Source organism: Ambystoma mexicanum, chromosome 14 (genome assembly GCF_040938575.1).
Source record: "Ambystoma mexicanum isolate Mex_15411 chromosome 14, UKY_AmexF1_1, whole genome shotgun sequence".
NCBI classification, from domain to species: Eukaryota; Metazoa; Chordata; class Amphibia; order Caudata; family Ambystomatidae; genus Ambystoma; species Ambystoma mexicanum.
This window is the reverse complement of record NC_090940.1, coordinates 3,733,926-3,754,659: the sequence shown is the minus strand read 5'-3', so window position 1 is coordinate 3,754,659 and position 20,734 is coordinate 3,733,926. Positions and strand designations below refer to the sequence as shown.

The window sequence follows — 20,734 nt, the reverse complement described above, 5'->3', positions numbered from 1 at the left end:
ATCTGAAATTAAATTCATATCCTGTGCCCAATTCTCTAGATGAGTTTGAAAACGTTCCCAAATTCCTTCGCTAAACGATCAATCAGGCTAATTGGCCTGTAATTACTAAGGGATTTCCAGTCTCCTTTTTCATATCTGGGAACAATTTTGGCTGTTTTGCACCTGGAAGGGGTGTAGTCAGCCATATGAAAGAACCATCTTTATTTCGAAGGTAAAAACCATTATAAAAGATATTATACAAAACAATAACACAATACCATACATACTATTATACAAAATAGAACATAAACAAATGTTAAAACATTCAATTTCTTATACACCCAGTAAGATAGCCATTTGCACACTATTAAAAGGTCACGTTAAGAATGGGATCCATATTTCGGCTCTGCTTTAAAAATATCAATGGGGATTCTATCGGGGCCCATTCCTTTTCCCAGGTTGTCATTTTAATGCATTCTCAACCTCTATCTCAACCTTGGAAATTCTAATCTGCTTACCTGCGTTTTGTTGAATACCTAAATTAGAAGTTAACTTTACCGTCTCTGAGCTATACAAATTACTAAAGTGAGAAAAACATTTGACCTAATAAAAGTCTCACCTTCATAGTGACATTCATCATGATTCGATGACATCTCGGAGATGAGGTACCAAAAGCTACGGGAGTCTTTGCTTTCTGTGGCCTTTGACATAGGTTACCATCTCTCAATCTCTGCATTACGTGTAATTAGTTCTTTATATGTTGTGCGGAGGAGCGTGACTCTGACTGAATTGTTTGCAGATTTTACTTCTGCCGATGTAACGACCCTACACTCTTTAGCATAACAGGAGTTATGTTTCCTGGCTTCATTTTTATTTGCTTGGCAGGTTTGGTCACTATAGGGTGGAGTGTATCTATAAGGGTTTGGTAAAATGATTCCAATGCGACCTTATCGTAATTTGCCTCAGGCTGGCAATTCTCCAATAAGGGCAGAATTGCAGAATATATCCTAGGAGCATTATAACTGTAGTCTAGCTTTGACAATCTAATACGCCTTCTGTCATTCAAGAGGGTAACGTCAGAGGTGGGTAATCCATTTGGTAGTTCCTCCATTGTCATAGTTCTAAAATCTAGCCTGTGGGAGAACTTTCAGTGATTTCATAATTTGCCAATTAGATGACTCCACAAAGATGTCATCTATGTGACTTGCATGTTCAACTCTTCTAAATGTAGATGCATCAGGGCGATCTCCACGTAGTCGCCCATTGCACCCAGGTAATATTAGAAAGGGGTTATTTCATATGCGTACATATATTTACGTTTCAGTAGGGGATGCAGTCTAAATCTGGGATACCCCAAAACTGATCCTCTTTGGATATCACGCTACTAACTATTTGGTGTGGTTCAATCTGTCTATTAAAGTCCTCCACCAATATCCTGTGAGTGCTCCAAGAGCTTTCGACATTGCTAGCGAAATTATTCACAAGTTCTAACATTTCTTTAACCCTACATTTTTCTCTGCCATGATGTTAGTCCTGATATAAAATTAAATAAAAGTATGCTTTTGACAGTGGGGAAACAGATTTTAAGTCACATCAAATCATTTCGGCTTGTATCAATGTTCTCTATATCAGCATTTAACTTAATATCAATACATGCCAGCAAGACACCCCTAGGATGGCCTATCAGCTTTGTATGGTGGGTATAAAAATGACTAGCATAACCTGTTTTGTGGAAACATTTGACTACCCAAAACATCTTGGATTGTTCTAAAAAAGAGTGCCAATCTTGAACACTCATTGTTTTTATACTTGCTGTGTTCCAAGATTATCGATTGAGAGTAGAAGAGACAATACTAGTGAGCCAAGGTTCCGTAGCAGGTAAAGCAAAGCCAGCATGGATTCCAAGGTGTCTGTCTGATGCTGATAGACACCTAGATGGGAGCTTTGAGGATCTCTCTGTAGGCAGTCAGTGTCTGAACCCATAACACCAGAATAGAAAGCCTGGGGCATTCGGCCCAAACAGCTTTTAGAAGTCCTGGGAAGAGTGTGGAAAGTGATGACTACTTCTGAGAGATGCCAAGTCAGGAGACTTGGAGGATTGTTTGTCCTGGTGGGTGCTGGCAAGAGAGGAGCAGCAGACCCTGGGGGAGATGGACCAAGAAGAGTTCACTGGAAGATGGAAGTGTGTAGAATGAGTGCTGCAGGGAAAGAGCCCTGGTGAGAGGTAAGCTCGACAAGTATGGGAAGGACAAACATTTAATATATTAGAGAAAGAGATGTCCTAGCTTGGAAAGAGAAACCAGCAGTACCATCTGGACATTTGTTAGAGGGGGCAAGATTGTCTATGAATGGGGATGGACGGGTTACCATCATCGAGAAGAAGCAAGGGGTGCCAGCAGGGAAGTAAGAGGAAAAGAATGCGAGGAAGCGTGTACCCAATATTGGGAAGCCAACAGAAGAAGATAATGTAAAGTGGTATTAAGGAAAGGAGCAGAGAGACTTTAAATGAGAGGGACCAGAGAGAGGGAAAGCTATTGTCACAGAACAGTATAAGTGGCCACCGGGAGGCAGAGAATATTTGGAAAACAGAACAGCGATGTTGTCAGAGGAGTGAGGAAGAGGCTAAAAAAAGAGAGGGAGATGGAGGTTCGCCATCTAGGAAGTGAATAAGGGACTGGTATCAGACAGCAGGAACCTAGAGGTCCCGGAGGACAACTTTGGTCCAGTAGAGGACATAGAAGAGAAGGAGTTTTGAGACAGCTGCAGTGAGCCAGTGTACAGGAAGGGCCGCATAAGAACAGACTCCGGAAGGTTCATGCTGGTGAATGTTCAGATGTAAGAAGTGGTCATCTAGCAGCACAAGCCCGCTTCCCCAGCAAACTCCACTAGGGCCAGGAAGACATTATGGAAAGCTACCCCAGTCGGCCAAGAAGGCTGGAACTGCCTATTTCCAAGCTCTGGTAGAGCTAGGAAGAATAGACCTAGAAGACGGAGGTCTGGCCCAAACCATCAACATCAGTCTGCTCGAGTGCTGTGAGTACACAACAGAGGAACTTCTGAAGATAAGAGTATGGAAACTAGTCCACCCTCCCTCTGGAGATGCCAGGTGGATGAGAGACAACCTCCTTGTTGGGAGATACTTTTGTTTTAACGTCGAACATCTTTGAACAACTTTGAACTTTTTGTATCATTGAATTTTGGATTATTTCTGTTAAGCTTTGGATTTTTGGTCACCGCACTTTAGGATTTTGCGGAACTTTTCAACAATGTACATTTTACTGTGGAGGCCATGTAAAGCAAGATGGGAAGCACTTCCTTACTTAGGAACCCATAAGCCCCACCTCTTACTTACAGATGGATACTTGCAGCCATTTAACAACAGTTTACTTTTGGCAACTCTTATTATCTAGACACTTTTAATATTTGGATTTAGAAACATCCGGGCACTTTGTTTTGTTGAACACTGAAGAAGCCCAGTTACCTCACCATATCATTCAGAGTTATGATCTGTAATGGTAACTTGCTCAGAAAGCTGGAGATTCCCTTATCATTGTAGGAAAAGTTGTTGCCCTTCTGTGTACACTCCAAGTGGGATCCAAGCATGACTGTCTTACTTGTATTCCCAAACATTTTTTATTCACTCCCTTGTTTGCTCATTCTTGTGTACCATCCTCTCCAGCTTTTGGTAACAGTTCCCCTTCAAGCCTCTGACAAGAACCCTAAGCGCGCCTGGGGGATCAGTCAAAGCCTAGTCCCTACTTTTTACAGAATAAAATTAATACTTCATTTTTATATAGACATAATTTATCCGTGATCCCTGGTGATGGCAAGTGGTCAACCTCTGATGTGGACCAATAGATGTCTTGGGAAAACCAGGCAAAGAACACTTGAACTGGTGATCAAATACTTGGTAAAACGCTTGCCTCTTATTGCTCACTGCCGAATCCCTCTTACATCACCAATGGGAGGCATCAGAGAAGGAGCTGAAGTTCACTCTTATAGGGCTTTAGGCCAGAATTAGAACATTTTGCCGTGTCCATACTGTCCAGATGTAAGAAGAGTGTATCAGCATTTCCTGCTGATTGCTGGGGTGACCATCCTTCTTAGTACTGGGACAGCTTTCATTGAAAGGTGAGCCTCAGCACTCACTGGTGACCTTGACACAAGGCTTGGATGGTGGGGTTGAATAAGACCTTATTGTGGCTGGGAAGGTTCTCATTGAGACACTTGCCTGTCTGCCATCTTCCACCATTTACTAACATTAATATCAGTTTTCTCGTCCATCTTGTTGCCAGTTTTGCTTAGATTTTTTGCCTCTTATGTTCCCTTATTATTTTGCTTCTTTATCCTTTTCAGAATCGGTCCATCCGAGTTTCTTTGCCAGCAAATGATTGGGATCGGCAGCAGCGATCGTTCAAAGGACACTAGGTAAGAAGTCTTTTCCCATTGATCTTCATAGAGGGCAGGAGGATCAAAGCCACACTCCTCCCTTGACCACCCGTTACAGCTGTAGCATTTAAAAAGATACATCACATATTTCCTACCCCTTCCCCAAAGGAGAAACGATTTTGCACATGTGGAAACTGTAAGGAACTCATGGTGGAAGTAGTGAAGACAGACACAAGTGATCACAGTTCAAGGGTGTTTATTAAACTGTATATATATGCAGAGCAGAAAACGCCTAACCTAAATGTAAGATGGGAGCAAGCGTCGACCATCAAATGAAAAATAAGACCGTCCTTGTGGCGTTGCGTCAAAATAAAAGGGCCTATACTAAAGAAAAACCTATTGCCAATCCTTACTCTAAATACAAAAAGAAGTGTGGGATAATGTTCATCAGAAAGAAAGAAGTGTTCACAAAGAATAAGTCAGGATGTGATTGCCAGGGGTCTCCCTTACTCACGTTTTGAGCACGGGACAAGGTTGGTCTCCTGCGGACAGCATATGCTCCAGATTTCCCAGCATGAGTTGACAGTTCCGTCCAGCTATCAGGTTCTTCGATGGCTAAGTCTCCTTTCAACAAAAGTCTCTTGCCTTCGCGGGCCTGATGTTTTCAACAAACAAACACAAAGTTCTGTTCCACATATGGCTTTGGGTGACGGCTTCACCACTGCGTCGCCCTCTTGCAGGCGCAGACCCCTCATAAGTAGTATTCAACAAAACAAGTAAACAGTTCCTTTCTCAATGAAATTTGGGTGATGACTTTACACCCCTGGATCTCCCTCGTTCATGTTCGGACCCCTTTTCCAAACGCTAGCCTCCCTTCTTCGGGTTCACAAATGGCTTTTCTTGCATTCACGAGTTTCAATGTCCTTTTAAACATTTCTTTGTGCTTTGCCCTTGGTTGTTGGCTTCCCTCTTCTGGGGTTCACTCTCGCCAACTTTTACCAAACAGTTCACTATGGGACTTTAGACTCCGCCCCTTCTCGCTATTATCTCTCCGCCGGATTCACTCTTGCCAACTTTACGAAACACAGTTCATTACTGATTTCACCAAGCGGGATTAATTTCCCTTCTTCACAATCATCTGATCACGTTACAGAGGATTTTGCAAGACACCTGTATGACCACTTTGACCTCTCTTCCCAAGGCCTTCTGGTTATGGTAGTCTCTACCTTCGGGTAATCGCCCAGAGTTTTCTGCGTGAGCACCCACGTGGTGCCAGATGCCTCTGTTGTAGGTTTTCCCCCACTTTCTCAATAGTTCCTTTAAGCTTTCCAAAGTTCAAATGAGCTGTTTGCTACTTTTCATTCAACACAGCCCGGTTTCTTATCAACTCTCCCCTCGACTCACCGGCTGTGATGAACCGCTTGGCTTTCTTCCCCTTCGAGTCAAGGTTTGTACCACAAAGACCAGCGTCTCTCCCTGGCTTGGCTATCAGTGGAGGAGGGTCTTGTGTACCATCGACATCTGCTGCAACACACGCTGGCCTTTGTTCGCAGTCTTATGTTTCCGTCTGTGGAGGTTTTACGGGCCTTAATAGGAAAGGGCAAGGTTACTTCTCCCCTTGTCACCCTCTCGGTATTCGCTGTCTTTTGCCTCCTCTTGAACTGCCATGCTGAGGTAGCCCTCACGTTGTGCGGTCTGCTTTGCTCGTCCTGTGCTCTCGTGCTCCACCTTTTATCCATGTGGGGAAGGGAAAGGGCTATCGGGTGTGTGTGATTCTGGTCAATTGCCTGACTTTGCATGACCCTTGTATTGGGACATGCCAGGTAAACAGCTCTGGTATTAGTTTGTTATGTTTCATGTTGTGCGAAAGTGTTCGTGTCAGAAAAAGAGGGGGGCAGTGTTTTGGAATATCCTAACTGGTAGGACGGGGGAAAAGGTGTTGAAAGAAGGGGGATACTACATCTTAACCGTCGGTATCCCACTTCCACTCCCCAAGGACCCCCCCCAATCCAGGTGATCCTCTCTCACTGGTCCACCCCGAGGAAATGGATCCAATAGCGATGGCCTTGTTCTTGCCACCTGGATGACCGATCCCCAGGGACTAGCTAGGGAAACACCTTCAGGTTTCTCACAGAACTTACTAGAGGTCTCTGTCACTAGTGATGGCCTTTCAACATGAATAACCCAAAAAACTAACTTCTGTTCAGGAGGACAACCAAGACGCAAGGCAGGAGCAGATCAGCAGGCAAACACCACTTCCTGCAGGGTTAACCAAGCGTAAAGAAATCCAAAATGGCGGCTACCCTTTTAAAGACTTCCCTCCCCTGAATTGATAGAACACAAATTAACTAATCAATTGGAATGTTTTCCTAGTGTTACGCTCACCTGACTCCCACGGAGGCACTGGCCTGGTTCGCGCTACAGTGACCTCTTCTAAGGTGATGCGCAGGGTTCGGAAGACGGACTGGACCGGGCCCCCAAATCTGGCTTGTCTGGCTCGCAGAAGTATCCTTCTGTAGGCGAAAATAGGGGATTAACTGTCTGCGGGGTAATGCAATCGGCCTCCCACTTTCCCCTCTCACCCTCCTCGAAACCCTTCTGTGATTTCTCGCAGCGTCTCACCTTAGGGTCTGGAAGGAAGAGCTCTCCATCCTGCTTCTGATGCAGGGGCGCGTTGGTATCCAGTTACTTCACTGGATTTTCGGATTGGTGAGAACCAAACTTGCTTGGCTTCCAGGTAAGTTTTTTGATAAGAGGTTCCCCTTGTGTCCATGCATTAATGTACTAATGCCAGTGTCTTTTTCCCCATAGGGGCCGGGGAACAGGCACCAACCCGAGATGAGAGGTGAAATCCTTGTAGAAATCAAGTAAGTCTTTAATGAGCGTTTTTTGGTAATGTCTTTTCATTCGCTCATTAACGCTGTCTTTTTTTCCCCTTAGGGGCCGGGGTCCGGAAATGCCAGGATGCGGCGCGGACCCGAAATGAATAGGGAATGAATCAACAGGTAAGTCTTAACATGGAGATTTAGCTTTCCTTATTCCCTTCTCTCTCTCACCTTTTGTTCTGGTCTTTTTCTCCCTAGGCGCTGGGGCGTGACTGCGAATCCGGATGATCGCTGCTGAACATGGAGGCGCCCCAGGACTGATGTCTTTTATGAGCCTGGCGCCATAGGCGCCAGGACACTGTCCAAAGGGCCCCTATATGGGGTTGCTAGGTCCTTCCTTGGGGACTGGATGTCCGCTTTCGGGGACGCCGGGCTTGAACCGGCTCCCCGGGAGCGGGCATCATGACACCTAGGCCAATGAGGGCTTTGCAACAGAGTCTAAGGGCCTCATTACACAGACGGTGGTAAGGGAATAACGGTACCGGTAAGCGAATACCGGTACCGCTAAATTCCCAATCTAATTACGACCCGTGCTTGCTGCTATTAGCGCCGCCGGTAAGTACGGTGCCACTAATAGCGGCAAGTCCGTGGGCGTGCGACCCTCAGGTCGGAAATAGCGGCATGGCACTAATGGCATCCCATCACAAGGTAGGCGGACATGGCAATAGCGGCATGGGAAAGACCCCAAACCCCCTTACCGGCATGGCGCAAATACCGGCATCACGAACCACCCGTTAAGACACCTAAGCAGTGTTTCCACCTGCCACAGGTGGACACATCCAGCACAGGTGGAGGCGATGGAGACTGTGGCAGCACAAAAGAGCACACCACACCCCTTCCCACACAAAAATGCTTCCAATACTGCCCGCATTACATGGGCTGGAGGACATGATTGCAGTGCAGCAGCACCAACAACAGGCAGCACAGAGGAGACTGAGGAGGAGGAGGGCAATACAGGCGCAGCAAGCACCACCAAGGCACCCAGAAATACCACAGAGCCAGCCACCAATCTCCAGGATCCAAGCCAGTCCATTGAACCAGACACCTGAGCACATACAAACCCTGTACCGTCTGCACTGGGATACCATCACCATCATAGTGGATAAGATACATGACGACAGCGTGAGACTCATATAGACATCAGAACTGCAATCCCCCCTCTAGTGCAGGTGTTGACTGCGCTCCACTCCCTTGCCACAGGCTCGCAGCAGCATAATGTGTGGCAGATGCATGGCATCTCACAACCAGTATACCCATGCACGCCGAACCAGGTACACAATACCCTCCTGAAGCTTGGACATGAACACATAATCCTGCCACGGACTGCCCAGGACATTGCAAACACCAAAATATGCATCTATTCACTTGGAAACATCCCAAAAAGCATCGGTGCTAGCAACTGTACAGATGTGGAAATGGTGGTCCTACATCACAATGAAGTAGTCTACAGAAACAGAAAATATTTACACCCAATCATTTTCCAAATGGCATTTGATGCAAACAAGACAATCCCACATTGTTGTGCCAGACATCCCGGATCAACGCATGATTCAATGGTCCTGCAGAACTCAACCATACCAAGCAACATGGAGCGACAAGCTGGCCAACGATCGTGGCAACTTGGTGAGTAGCAGGCCATGCACAGGGCGGTGTGATTGGGGGGGAGAAAACGATACACCAACTGTGAATTGTCTGGCGTGCGTGGAACAAATGGTCATACAGATGTACTTCAATGTCCCTTGGGTGACTTCACAATGTACTTGATAAGACCCCACATGAAATGCGAAGCTGCACAACATTGCATACATTCCAACATTTCAAAGATGACACATCCATCCACACCCACATTTCACATCATGCCACACCACATAATACACAAATCATCATCTTGCCCTCAGGACAGTCATACAGAATTTAGGCAGCACAACATCATTACTGCAATGTGCCCTAGAATGCATGCAAAGGAATCACCCTTAGCCATGGCACATGACCACAAACCCATAGCACCACTGAAGTGATGCCCTGCAGCACAGCAACATGGATGCAGGGATGGCTGCACACTGGCATAGCGGTCCCAAGGACACCTGAGGCCTGGCCTCAGCCAGGACATTTCCATTACTTGCGGAGGCATGTTTCGGGCATGTCGACTTGCATTGTTGAGCCCAGCTTAGTACATTGCAGTCACGCAGATTGTCTGCATGCATGCTGTCAGTTGTGACTTCCAATCACAATGCAAAGAAGACATGTGTGACATGTACAGTCCACAGCAGGGTGGCCAGTAACAGGTACCCATTCTTCACCCCATACAGCCAAAGCCGGCTATCCCCTGAAGAGGTAGCACCTAACCCCTGTATGGAACCCACAGAACCAGTAGGAAAAGGACAACAATATTGCACATACCTGTACCTGCGTCGTGATGGAGCAGGCATTCGGCCTCTCCAACACACAGCTCTGGTGCCTAAGCGTGCCGGGTGAGGCTCCCCTGTACAGCCATGACAAAGTGCCGAAGATAAACTGGCATTTGTGATGCCGGACTAAACTTTCATCAGACGGAATGTGCTTATGCCACCTGACATGCAAGCGCCAGCTGAGGATGATGTGGATGGTGATGAGGATGGGTCAAAAGGCCTGCAGGGACATGCAAGTGGCAATGTCCAGGAGGGACACGATGTGCGTCAGCATCTGATGTATCAGATTCCATGACATCCAAGGTATGACTATTATGGATGCAGATGGGTATTACTGCCCTGATGCATGTGGTCAGTGCCACAAAGAACCATCTCCCCAATACAGTACACACACACAATGATGAATACCAAGCCTGTGTTTCAACTTTTCAACAGTGTATTGTGAACAAAAGACAATAATTAAGTGCATGGCCCCAACTGTGCAAACAACTTTACCCCCCTCCCTCCACAACAGTCCCAAGAACACCCTTACCCCCCTCCCCCCACAACACTCCCAAGAACACCCTTACCCCCCCTACCCCACTACACTCCCAAGAACACCCTTACCCCCCTCCCTCCACAACTCTCCCAAGAACACCCTTACCCCGCTCCCCCCACTACACTCCCAAGAACACCCTTACCCCCCTCCCCCCACAACACCCCCGTGTGAGCCTCATGGTGTGAACGTGTCCTTCTACACATGTGCCACCTAGTCCTTGCTGGCCCTCATTGTCAGTGCCTCCTCCGCCATTTGGTGGTTGGGATGTGGTGCGCCTCAGGTTGCGCAGAGACCAGTGTAGGGGGCTAGTTTGCCAGGAACTCCCAGAGGAGGTGGTTCATCCTGGGTTGTGAGTGGGCATCAGCGCTCAATCGCGTCAGCTATACGGTTCATGGCCTGCCTGAGTTGGGCCATTTCATTGCAGATCCTGTTGGTGCATGCCTCCAAGCCCTCCCTTGTCTGCCGTGCATACATACAGAGGTCCTCCCTCAGACGGCCTGCCTCAGCCACATGCTGCCCTACTAGCCCAGTGATCTCTGCCTGCCTCTGGATGATGGATGAGAGGTCATGTTGCATGGTAGGTGCTGGTGGGATGACTGCTGCGCCTTGATCCATGGCAGTGGCCTCAGGTGAGAATACCTGGGGGCTCCATGACCCTTCCAGGGTGGGAGTGGGTGATCCTCCATGGCTTCTCGGACCTGATGACAACCTTGGGCTTGCTAGTATGGAGCGTGTTAGTGTGGGGGTCTGCCTTTGATTAACAATGCCATGTGCTTCCTCATCCGAAAGTGGGGCAGTGGCTGCTGCCTCACCAGTTGAACTGGTGGCAGCAGAGTGCGTGCCCTCCATGCTGGTTTCACTTGCAGGGAAACACACTACCGTGGGTGCTACGGTGGCAGCAGGCATGGCCTCAGGCTGCGTGGAACTTGTGCTCCTGCTGCCTTTGTCCCTCTGGTCATGGTCACTCCTCCCGGTTCCCCTTGAGGCTGTAGCGGTGTCCCTTGTGGCATCTCTCCTGGGTTTTTTGGTGGATGGGGGAGCAGGTGTCGCAGTGCGTGGCTCCTCGGTTTCAGTGTGTGATCCTGTAGGGGTGAGAAATGGGGATATTCATCCTTTATGGTTCGACCTGCCTTATGCTGAATGATTACGTCATGCCGCTCTATGCATTTGGCCCTCTTTATTGTGGATTCAGGTAATGGTGATGTTGGGTGGGTCATGCATGAATGGGTCTGTGTTGCACGTGTATGTGGTGATGCATGTATGTTTGTAGCTGGATCTATGGCATTAATATGGACACATAATTGGGGGGCCCCTCACACTTCACTGTGCATTTTTGGATGCATACACTCGCCTCCATCAGATGAAGTGGCCACGCCATGCTCCATTTCTCCAACTCCCTCTATGGATTCCACTCCAATTGTGGAGGCACATGTCTCCTCCCACTCACGGAGTTTAATAGGCGATTCGCTGCCTCCTCCTGTGCCCATAGCCAGGTTGCGGTTCGCTGCCAGTATGTTCCTGACACGGAGCCGGAGGTCGTCCCACCTCTTTTGACAGTCTTTAACTGTGCGGGTGGTGGTGCCCACCGCACTGACCTTGTTGGCAACCTCTGCCCAGATGGCCTTCTTCTTGAGGATGGTCTCCCGCCGCATGTCGTTGCTGAAGACCACATGTGCATTTGCCGCTAGTGTCTCGGTCAGCATTATGAGCTCCTCATTGCAGAATTTTTCTTTGCGTTGCCGCTCTGTAGATTTTTTTATGGCCTTGGGCATCTTTAGAGTGTCCTGGAAGGATTTTTATCCGAGTTTCCTGGAAAGGTGTCCTGGATACGGAGGATGGCAATGGATTGTGTTTTTAAAGATGGCCGCCGCGCTATTTCCCGTTCCTGTGCGATGACGCTATTTCCGCATCCGCGTTTTTACGGTGACCGCTATTAACGGTGACTGCAATTTGCATGCAGTAAGAAGGCAGAGGTGCTATTAGCACTTTGGTCGAATCCGTTAATTGACTTTTTGGGGGGTTTTACAACATGGCGGAAGGAGGATTACCGGCATGGCGCTATGCTCGTGTCCGCGTACTCGTAATAGTCTGCAATTTGCGGGCTCTTGCGAGGGCAGAGACGCAAATAACGCCATGCCGGTAAATGCCTTTTTTTTACCGCACAACGTGTAATGAGGCCCTAAAATGCACTGTCTCTGATCTGGGTGCTATTGCAAGGTGATTGTTGAGCAATTTGGAGAGCACCAGAGAAGGTGGGCCCTTTGAGCCAAGAGGAGGGGTGGGCTCCAGGAAGGAGAAGAAAAGCTGGGATCTGAGAAGAAGGGTACGCTCCAGTGAGGAGAAGAGCCCTTGCACCCCAGAAAAGGGTGTGTGCTCCATTGAGGAGAAGAGGAGCTGGGATCCCAGAAGAGGGGTGCTCTCCAGTGAGGGGGAGAAGAGCCCCATTGGCTCTAGAATGGGGTTGTGCCCCTGTGAGGAAGAGGTGCGCCTGTGATACCCGAGAAGCGGAGTGCACTCCAGTGGGTCCCAGGGGAGAGGGAGGAAATTCCACTTTAGACCAGAAGAAAGAGACCATTGACCTAAGAGAAGGAGGGTGAGAAGTATTAAGAGAGAGAATGACTTTAATCCCCAGATGAGAGGATGTAAAACAGTAGAGGAGAGACCCTTTAGCCCTAGAGGGGTGGGTGTGCTCCAGTGAGGGCGAGCCAAGAAGAGGGTTATGCACCTGTGAATAAAGAGAGACTGATAGAGTGACTTTGATCTGGCAGAGAAGGAAGAGCCTTCCATCATATGTAATCTTGCTTTCAAGGACTATTTTTCCCAAGAACCTTTGTTACCTCCTTCCTGAAACAATTTTCATGCAATAGTCTTATGTTTTACTTTTGCTTAATAAACCCCTCTATCTTCTGGCCTCAGTAGTTGTGGGTTCTGAAATGAATCCTTGCAGGTCATCACTTCTCCCCTAGGGGGAGCCCCTTCCCATGAGGCCATGGAGGTGGGGCCGCTACCTAATAGTCCCCATGGGGCTGGTACTCAGCGGGTTTATCTCATGGGGAGGGAATCCCCCTATGGGATTAGTGACGGCCTGGGCAGAATGCGATAATCACCATGCTCCACCCTACCTCACCAACACTCTACACCACCATCCCTAGTGTTCCTATCTGTTGCCTTAAAATCAGTCAGGTTTGAAGTACTGGGACGAGGAAGAGTGTGGACTCCTCATGGGACCTATATCCCTTATACACTGAGACTCGGGAGAGACCAGCTAACTCACTGGGAATCCTCGAGATCAATAGTGGGACAAGGTAGAAGTGCAGAAGCATAGAGAGCACTAATGAAAACCCAAGTGAACGGTCTAGTCTTTTCCAATGATTGGTGTGACGAATGCCAGGGTATTGTCACTGCTCCCATGGGGGAGCCCCGTCTCATGAGGCCAGGGAGTTGAGGCCGCTACTCGATAGTCCCCCTGGGGTTGGTACTCAGTGGGTGGATCTCCTGGGAAGGGAAGCCCTCCATGGGATCAGTGACAATATATACTGAGACGAGGGAGAGACCAACTGACTCACTGGGAATCCTCGAGATTTTCAGATCAGTTGTATAAGGAAGAAGTGCAGAAGCATAGAGAGTACTAATGAAAATCAGAATGAACGGTCTAGTCTTTTCTGACCTCTGATTGGGCAGAGCCCATTCAAAAGAGAAGAGGGAAATGACAGCTGTGAGAGAGACCATCCCTGGAGAAACTGAGTGATTCAGAAGGCAGCCTGAGAGCAGGAGTAGGTCAGAAAGCGGAAACCAGGATGCCTACCAGAAGATAGAGCCATCACGGAAGGGTCCGCCAAGCGAGGAGCAACAGTGCCACAGAAGACGTGGGTATCCAGCTGAGCAAGAGAGTTGGTGCGTGCAGCATGAGGGACTGCAAGCCGCAGATTGCAAAATGCTGTTGAGACACAGCAGCAAGGGGATAAACCATGAGAGAACCGGACAAAAGGGAAAGGGAAGCCCGCAAAAAACCATACATCACCGGCAAGCCTCTCACAGGTATCTGGGCTGCCGGGGTGGTTGCTGGGACCCACGAAAAGCCAAGAAAGCATAGTCAGTGGGTCAGAGACCATTACCGATAAAAGCAGCATCCCCAGGCATCTTCACAATCACAGTACCTGGTGGATTGCTAGGTCTGGTCCGCCCATATACAGAGCGGAAGAACCACAGGTCTGGGTCTGAGAGAAAGAAACCAATTCCAAGAGGTGGGTCTGGAACCCGACACAGAGAATGCCTGGCAGGATAGTGAATTGGGTGGGTATATGTATTGGGAACCATGAAGAGCCAAGAAGGGGCGGGCCCACACTCCATAACGATCTGCTTGTAAATTCATCCCCATGGTCACAATACCTGGTAGAGTAGTGAACCAGGCAGGCTGTGAGCATTGTGAGAAAGGCCAGGGCCAGGTAGGCATTCCCCCTGGTGTTGGCAAACCTTGTGAAAGAAGCCAAGAGACGGGAGTCACTCTTTTGGTATTGTAAATTACACTGCAAAAGCCAAGACAAGGAAGGCATTTGGAAAACCTTTGAGAAACCTGAGGAAGGTTCGGGGGATGGAGTCCTCCTCCTAACACAGGGAAGATGCAAGACTTTCTATGTGCCTTGCTGGAACCCCAATCCAAGGAACCTTTTGATTTGTACCCTTTTAGAAGAACATTTCATTTGCATCATCCAGAAGTGAAGTTTGGTGTATCATCCAGAAGAAGGGAGCCATTCTTCTGGACCAAGAAGACCACCCCTTTTCCTTAGTTTAGACTATAGTGCAAAGGTCAGAAATAGATTTGGACACAGGACAGTGGACTCTTTTGATTTAGACAGGTGCGCGACAAGTGCCGAAATCCGTTACCACCCATTCTTTAGCTGCACCGCCATACTTGTAATGAGCCCCATAGTCTTTTAAAGTAATTGGATACTCCTATTTTCTTTTTACCAACCCCAAAATTCCCTAAAATTGAGGGGTGCATAAAAAACAAAATTCTCTACTTGTCCCCATTCCCCAGACCTTTCCTTAAAGCAGGGAGGTTTCAATAGTAAACAGAGTATCTGGGTTTGTGCCGAGGAAGAAGTGTCTTGCAAAATTAAATAGAGTGAAGTCCCTGATTTAAAAGCACACTCGATAGAGAGAGTGAGAAAGTGACTCCAGATAGGAGATGGATTCATCATTGCGTAGAGATGAAGGAAAAAGGGTTTCCTCTCTATCAAACGTGTTTGTTATTAAAAGTTGGTTGTGCTAGAACACTGTTAGCAGTGCAAAGTGCGCAGGGAGATAAACATTAAGAGCGCTTTTGCATGTCAAATTTCGTTTACCAACACTTCACAGACATCACCACCACGAGAGATGCTCTCCCCCTCCTCAGACCCCTGTGCATCAAGCCCACCGGGGCTTCCCTGCAACATACCAGAGCCACAGCTCTGCTCAAAGATGGCCGCCCCAACCACACTGCAGCAGTCATCTCTTTCCCACAGAGCTCCTGGTTGGCCCAGCTCCCTCCCACTGACTTCTCCAGCCCAAGCTGGAAGATGAACCGGTTCGCCTCACAAGGCCTACCCCTAAGGCCTTTGCCTGGTTCGGCCTCTACGGGAATGAATGGAAGAATGGACAACCCCTTCCAAAAGCCATGCCCACAGGTACGCCTTTGCCAAGCCTATGCTGCCTTCCCCTACCCGCTTCTTGACTAAACTCCTACCTGCACACCTACCCCCTCTGCCTCAGCATCTACTCCACCCTTCCACTCCACCTACCCACCATTTTGTAACCCTCCCATTAACATTCATGCTGCTCAAGGCCCATGCCTCAGCAGTGTCAGACATAGCTGGCTAGCAGCCTGCACTCACTCCCCATCTACTCCCTTCTCCCAACCTCCTGTACTCTCAGAAGTCCCCACCTTCACGCTCGCACCACCGCTTCCCTATCACTGACCTTTGAGACCACTCTGACTATCCTAGCTGACCCCGTGGAACACACGCCACCCACCCACTGTACCTCCTCTACCTTCCACACCAGCCTTGCCTCTAACATCTCTACCACTACTACCACCCTGCTACTCTGTGCCTTAATTAATGCAAGATCGGTTGTAGCACACACCCCAGACATACATGACCTCCTCCCATCACACAACCTAGGTATCCTAGCCATCAGTCAGCTGCGGGTCCTGCTCGGTCCATAGCTATTCACTCCGGCTACTCCATACTTCGTAGTGATCGCCTTACCAGCAGAGGTGGTGGTGTAGCTCTCATCCACAAAGAAGTCATCCTCTTCTTTGTGGATGAGATTGCAAGTGGCATTGAGAAGTGGCTGTTAGGCTGGACGGACGCTGCCTAGCTTTGCTCCTGCTTCCGCTACTACTGAGAAAACGCCTCTGTTGCTGTCGGCGAGAGGAAGCCCTTCTGAGTGTTCTTTTCTCCGTAACACTCCAAGTACCACAACACAAGTAATGGACTAACTCATGGACTGCTTTCCTTTTTGTCGTTGTGTTTACCTTGTGCATTCACCGCTGACTGCGGTGAGAGTCTTTCCAACTCGGTTCTGACGATAGCCCTTTCTTTTCTTTTCCTGCAGCGCGCACCTTGGCCACGCCCCTATAACTCTCTCCCTGCGATTGGCCTAGGATATTTACTGGTGATCCCGCGCATTTCAAGTGGCATTGGGAAGTGGCTGTTAGGCTGTTTGGATGTGTGGCTTTGCGGCATTCCTAAGGTATAACTCAGTGACTGTAAGGTAATAGCTATTTTTTTTATTATTATTATTATTTTTTTTTGTGGCGGTTACGGGTTAAAGCTTTGGAAAGAGTCCAGGATTTGGTCTAACGTAAATTTTAGGTAGGAGCTCTATTTGACCACTCTGTGGATTAAATCACTAATTGACAGGATAGAGTGAAGAACTTCTATCCTCTGTGCAAGTGTAAAAGAACTAAGATGGTGAATAAATTACATAACGGTAAAAGGTGTTTGAATAGATCCCTCGGGACTGCATATGAGGGTAGCCTCTCAGAAGAAGAAGATATTGATGTTCAGGTGAATCAGGCAAAAAAAAAGGTTGTAATATGTGTAGCACGATTGCTAGTATTGACTTAAATGCCCATGAGTGCTCTCCAGCAGCTTACAATTCAGCTAACCACACACATGTGCCCAACATTGTAAAGACCCTTGACTTAGAGAAGGACAGTTGCACGGAACTTCCTGATGGTAGTATATATCCAATAAATGTGATTACTAATGTACCTATTAATGACAACTCAATGTTGGGTTTTGTTGGAGACGAGGACTCCTTGCCGCCATTAGATACCTCCCTTGTCGCTCCGGTGGTGCTGGCGGAGTTACACAGTCGAACAAGACTGTCAAATGGGCTTCTACGCCAGCCGCGAGTTCTCATCAATTTAGAGAACAAGTTCATTTTCATGCTGCCATTGAAGCAAATTTGAAACAGCTTAAAAAAGACATGAAAATAAATGATACATCTAATGCTAACACTATGAGGAAGGTCAGCTCGCCTGCACATGAGTTACCTCAAATGTATAATGAATCAGGTAATTCACAATCCCTGTTTTGGGCATAGGCAGAACCCAACTAAAAGAGAGAAATGAAAGTCCACGCTTACCAAACTCGTCTTTTCCTCTCTACCCACTTGAGGATACCTTAATTGACCTGAACAATCAAGAACTCCAAAATGTTCCTGTGCTAGCAAGAATTTTGAACTTGCTTGATAAAGGTCATAAGTATACACATGGAGCGCTGCATGCATTAAGTAACTCCAACGCAGAAATCATGAACACCCTAAGTAGAATCGAAGGATTTATGATGTCACAGGAAAAATGTAATAACTTCTGGGCTTCACAACTGGACATTGTGAGGCATTTGGAACACCCTTTATTTAGGCTTCCAATTTGTGATCAGGCTTCTCAAACTGAGGGGATTTAAGTAGTAAAAAGAGAGGCATCTGAGGCACAATCGCAGCCTGTAACTAAGGAAAAGCCTATATATGTCTCTGAATATCTCAAGATTGCAAACTTACAACATGACAGGATACTGGTCTTTGAAAACATTGTAGTAGCAGCGAACTTAGTACCCCCAGAGTTAATGGAAAAAGATGGTGGTAATCTCCCGATAGCAGCGAACATGGTCCTGGAAAAACCAGATAGTCCTTCAGCAATCACGGATCTGATTGACCTAAACATGGCCAATCTTTCAGTGATAGAAATTCCCTCAGTGAATGAGGCAGAGGAAACTGAGCCAACGCAATCTATGTTTTTTATGTCAAGAAAGGCAAAAAACAATATGCGAAAGCTCAAAAAAGAAAGGGACGAGTTAGTCGCCTCACTGCCCCTAGTTATTTCGAAAACATTTTTTAAAAAAAACTAATATAATAGCCACCCCCTTTTCCTCCAAAATGGGTGTTGCGCAAAGGCAATTGGACGATATGGGCATTGATATTATACAACTGAATAAGGAGAGTCAGGTGCTCTTGGAGGAGAGCAAACCGCTGGCTGATACCAAGTTGCCTTCCGCAAGTACCTCCTCTGAAAAGACATCCGAGAACTCTCCTATGCCAATACAAACACAATTACAGAGGTTTTTTGAGAAGATTGATAAAGAATTACGTCCATGTCGGTACATGTGATTAATGACTCTCCTGAATGCGTGGGGAATGATGTGGAGAAACAAGCAGGAAACAAAATTGTCATCCAAAAAAGTAATGTAACAAGTCGGCATCAACCCACCCTGACGCCAGTCTCTGCAAATGTGAAGGGGTCTTTAGATCAGTCTTGTCCTATACAGATAATGTAGAGAAAGTGGGTAGGGTTGTCCAAGGGGAAGAAATACCATTAGAAATTAAACCTATAATAGGATGGTGGGCCGATTATAACTTGAATCTTCCACCAGATACCAGCTTTACGTAATTTGGTCTCAAACGACATTGACTGGGTCAAATTACCATTCACATACAATCACCGAATGATTTGCAAACTACAATCTCCCATAATTGCATCTTTAATTTGGGCTCACTATAGAGACCTAGAGTTTTTGGGTTATAAGATATTTGACTTCCACTCAATGGAGGATGCGTCTGCCTTCATAGACTATCAAGATGTAGAGGAAAAATTAAATTAAAAAAATGAGCCAAGGGATACTCAACTGTCTGTTACATGAAAAAGTAAGCTCACAGGCTGAAGCTGTTGATCAAATAATAAAAAACCTTGCATGGTTAGAGCCCCTAATGAAATCGATGATTAAAGAGAATCCTGTGGTTGATAACTCATAAAAAAATGTATTTATTATAAAATCTTGGAACTGTTGTGGTTATAAGAACTTAATGACTTGGTCGAGGACAAATCTATGTCTAAACAGGCTTGCAATTATTATTCTGCAGGAAACTATGGCCCTTGCTGATATGGCTGTTGAAGGTTTTTCTTGCTTCTTTAGCCACGCACAAAAGGGACTCCTAGGGCGGCCAAGAGGGGGCCTTGCAATTCTAGTTTCATTGGTTTTTGATGTGGTTATAAAGCAATTGTATGTTTCTGAAGAAATCTTGGCCATTGTCAAATTGTCTAATAACACCCAGAATACTCTGCTAATAGTCTTATCTCTGTACTGGAACCCGATGAGGTCTACAGTTGATGGACTATTAGAAAAACTGAATGCTCTGTTAGAGATGATTATGAATGAAATGCCGAACGCTGAAATTATTCTGTGCGGGGATTTTAACTCTTCTTTGTTGTACTGCCATGTTGAGTATGAACACCCAAATAATCAACTTGCTTTATCGTCTCATGAAAGAGGTCAATTGTGGGGTAACTTTTTCGATGACTGGAACATGCAAGTTATTCCGTTTGCAACAGATGATCCTCAAACGACCTGGAAAAGAGGCTGTTATAAGTCTTCTATTGATTACATCGTTGTATCGACCTCTTTAGTCACGTCTCATGTGCATTGCACAATTGAAGAATCATCTCTCAGTGATCACTCTTGCTTGAGCTGTACGTTAGCGTGTACTTTAGATGAACACAAATTGTATGGTCTGTTAAAATTGCCTGTAATTGACAGAAATATGTTATCCATAAGATGGAATTTAAACACGTGTCGCAAGTTGAACAGTCTTGTGAATCGTGACCTGCTTACATTTGATCCGAAAATGCTGTCAATGGCAGAATGTGGGTGGTTGGATTTATGGAATGTGAAAATGATTTGTAAACACCTGAATGATATATCCTCCACTTACAAGCATGCGCGGGTTGTGCAAGGAGGTGGTATATTTGACTTGGCGATTGCAAAGAGAAAAACACAAAAAATCAAGAAATAAGGGTCTTGAAAAGGGCATATAGTGTCTCATCTGCTCAAGTAAACGACAGAAAGAAGGAAATTATGGCAAAATACAAAAATGATATTAGATTCTTAAAATTCATTATACATATGAAAAAAAATCAACAATTGATTAACATGATGCTTGGTCGAAAAACCAGAGAGATTTGGGGAATATTAAGAGACCCATTGAATAGAAGC

At 46.7% G+C, this 20,734-nt stretch overlaps 1 protein-coding gene across 13 annotated transcripts in view; it reads left to right on the top strand.

The window, feature by feature from the left end:
• LOC138527333 (receptor-interacting serine/threonine-protein kinase 4-like) overlaps window positions 1–20,734 on the top strand; it is a 437,375-nt gene that overhangs the window by 274,632 nt on the left and 142,009 nt on the right. For 9 of the 13 annotated variants that reach the window (XR_011283901.1, XM_069638392.1, XM_069638389.1 and 6 more), the window contains one exon: window positions 4,336–4,407. Coding sequence is in view for 8 of the 13 variants with exons in the window: in XM_069638392.1 (XP_069494493.1) it covers window positions 4,336–4,407 (72 nt within the window). In the remaining 5 variants the exon portion in view is untranslated. Of the gene's footprint in view, window positions 1–4,335; window positions 4,408–16,796; window positions 16,956–20,734 lie in introns of all 13 variants that reach the window. The other 4 variants (XR_011283902.1, XR_011283899.1, XR_011283898.1 and 1 more) reach the window with 2 other exon arrangements.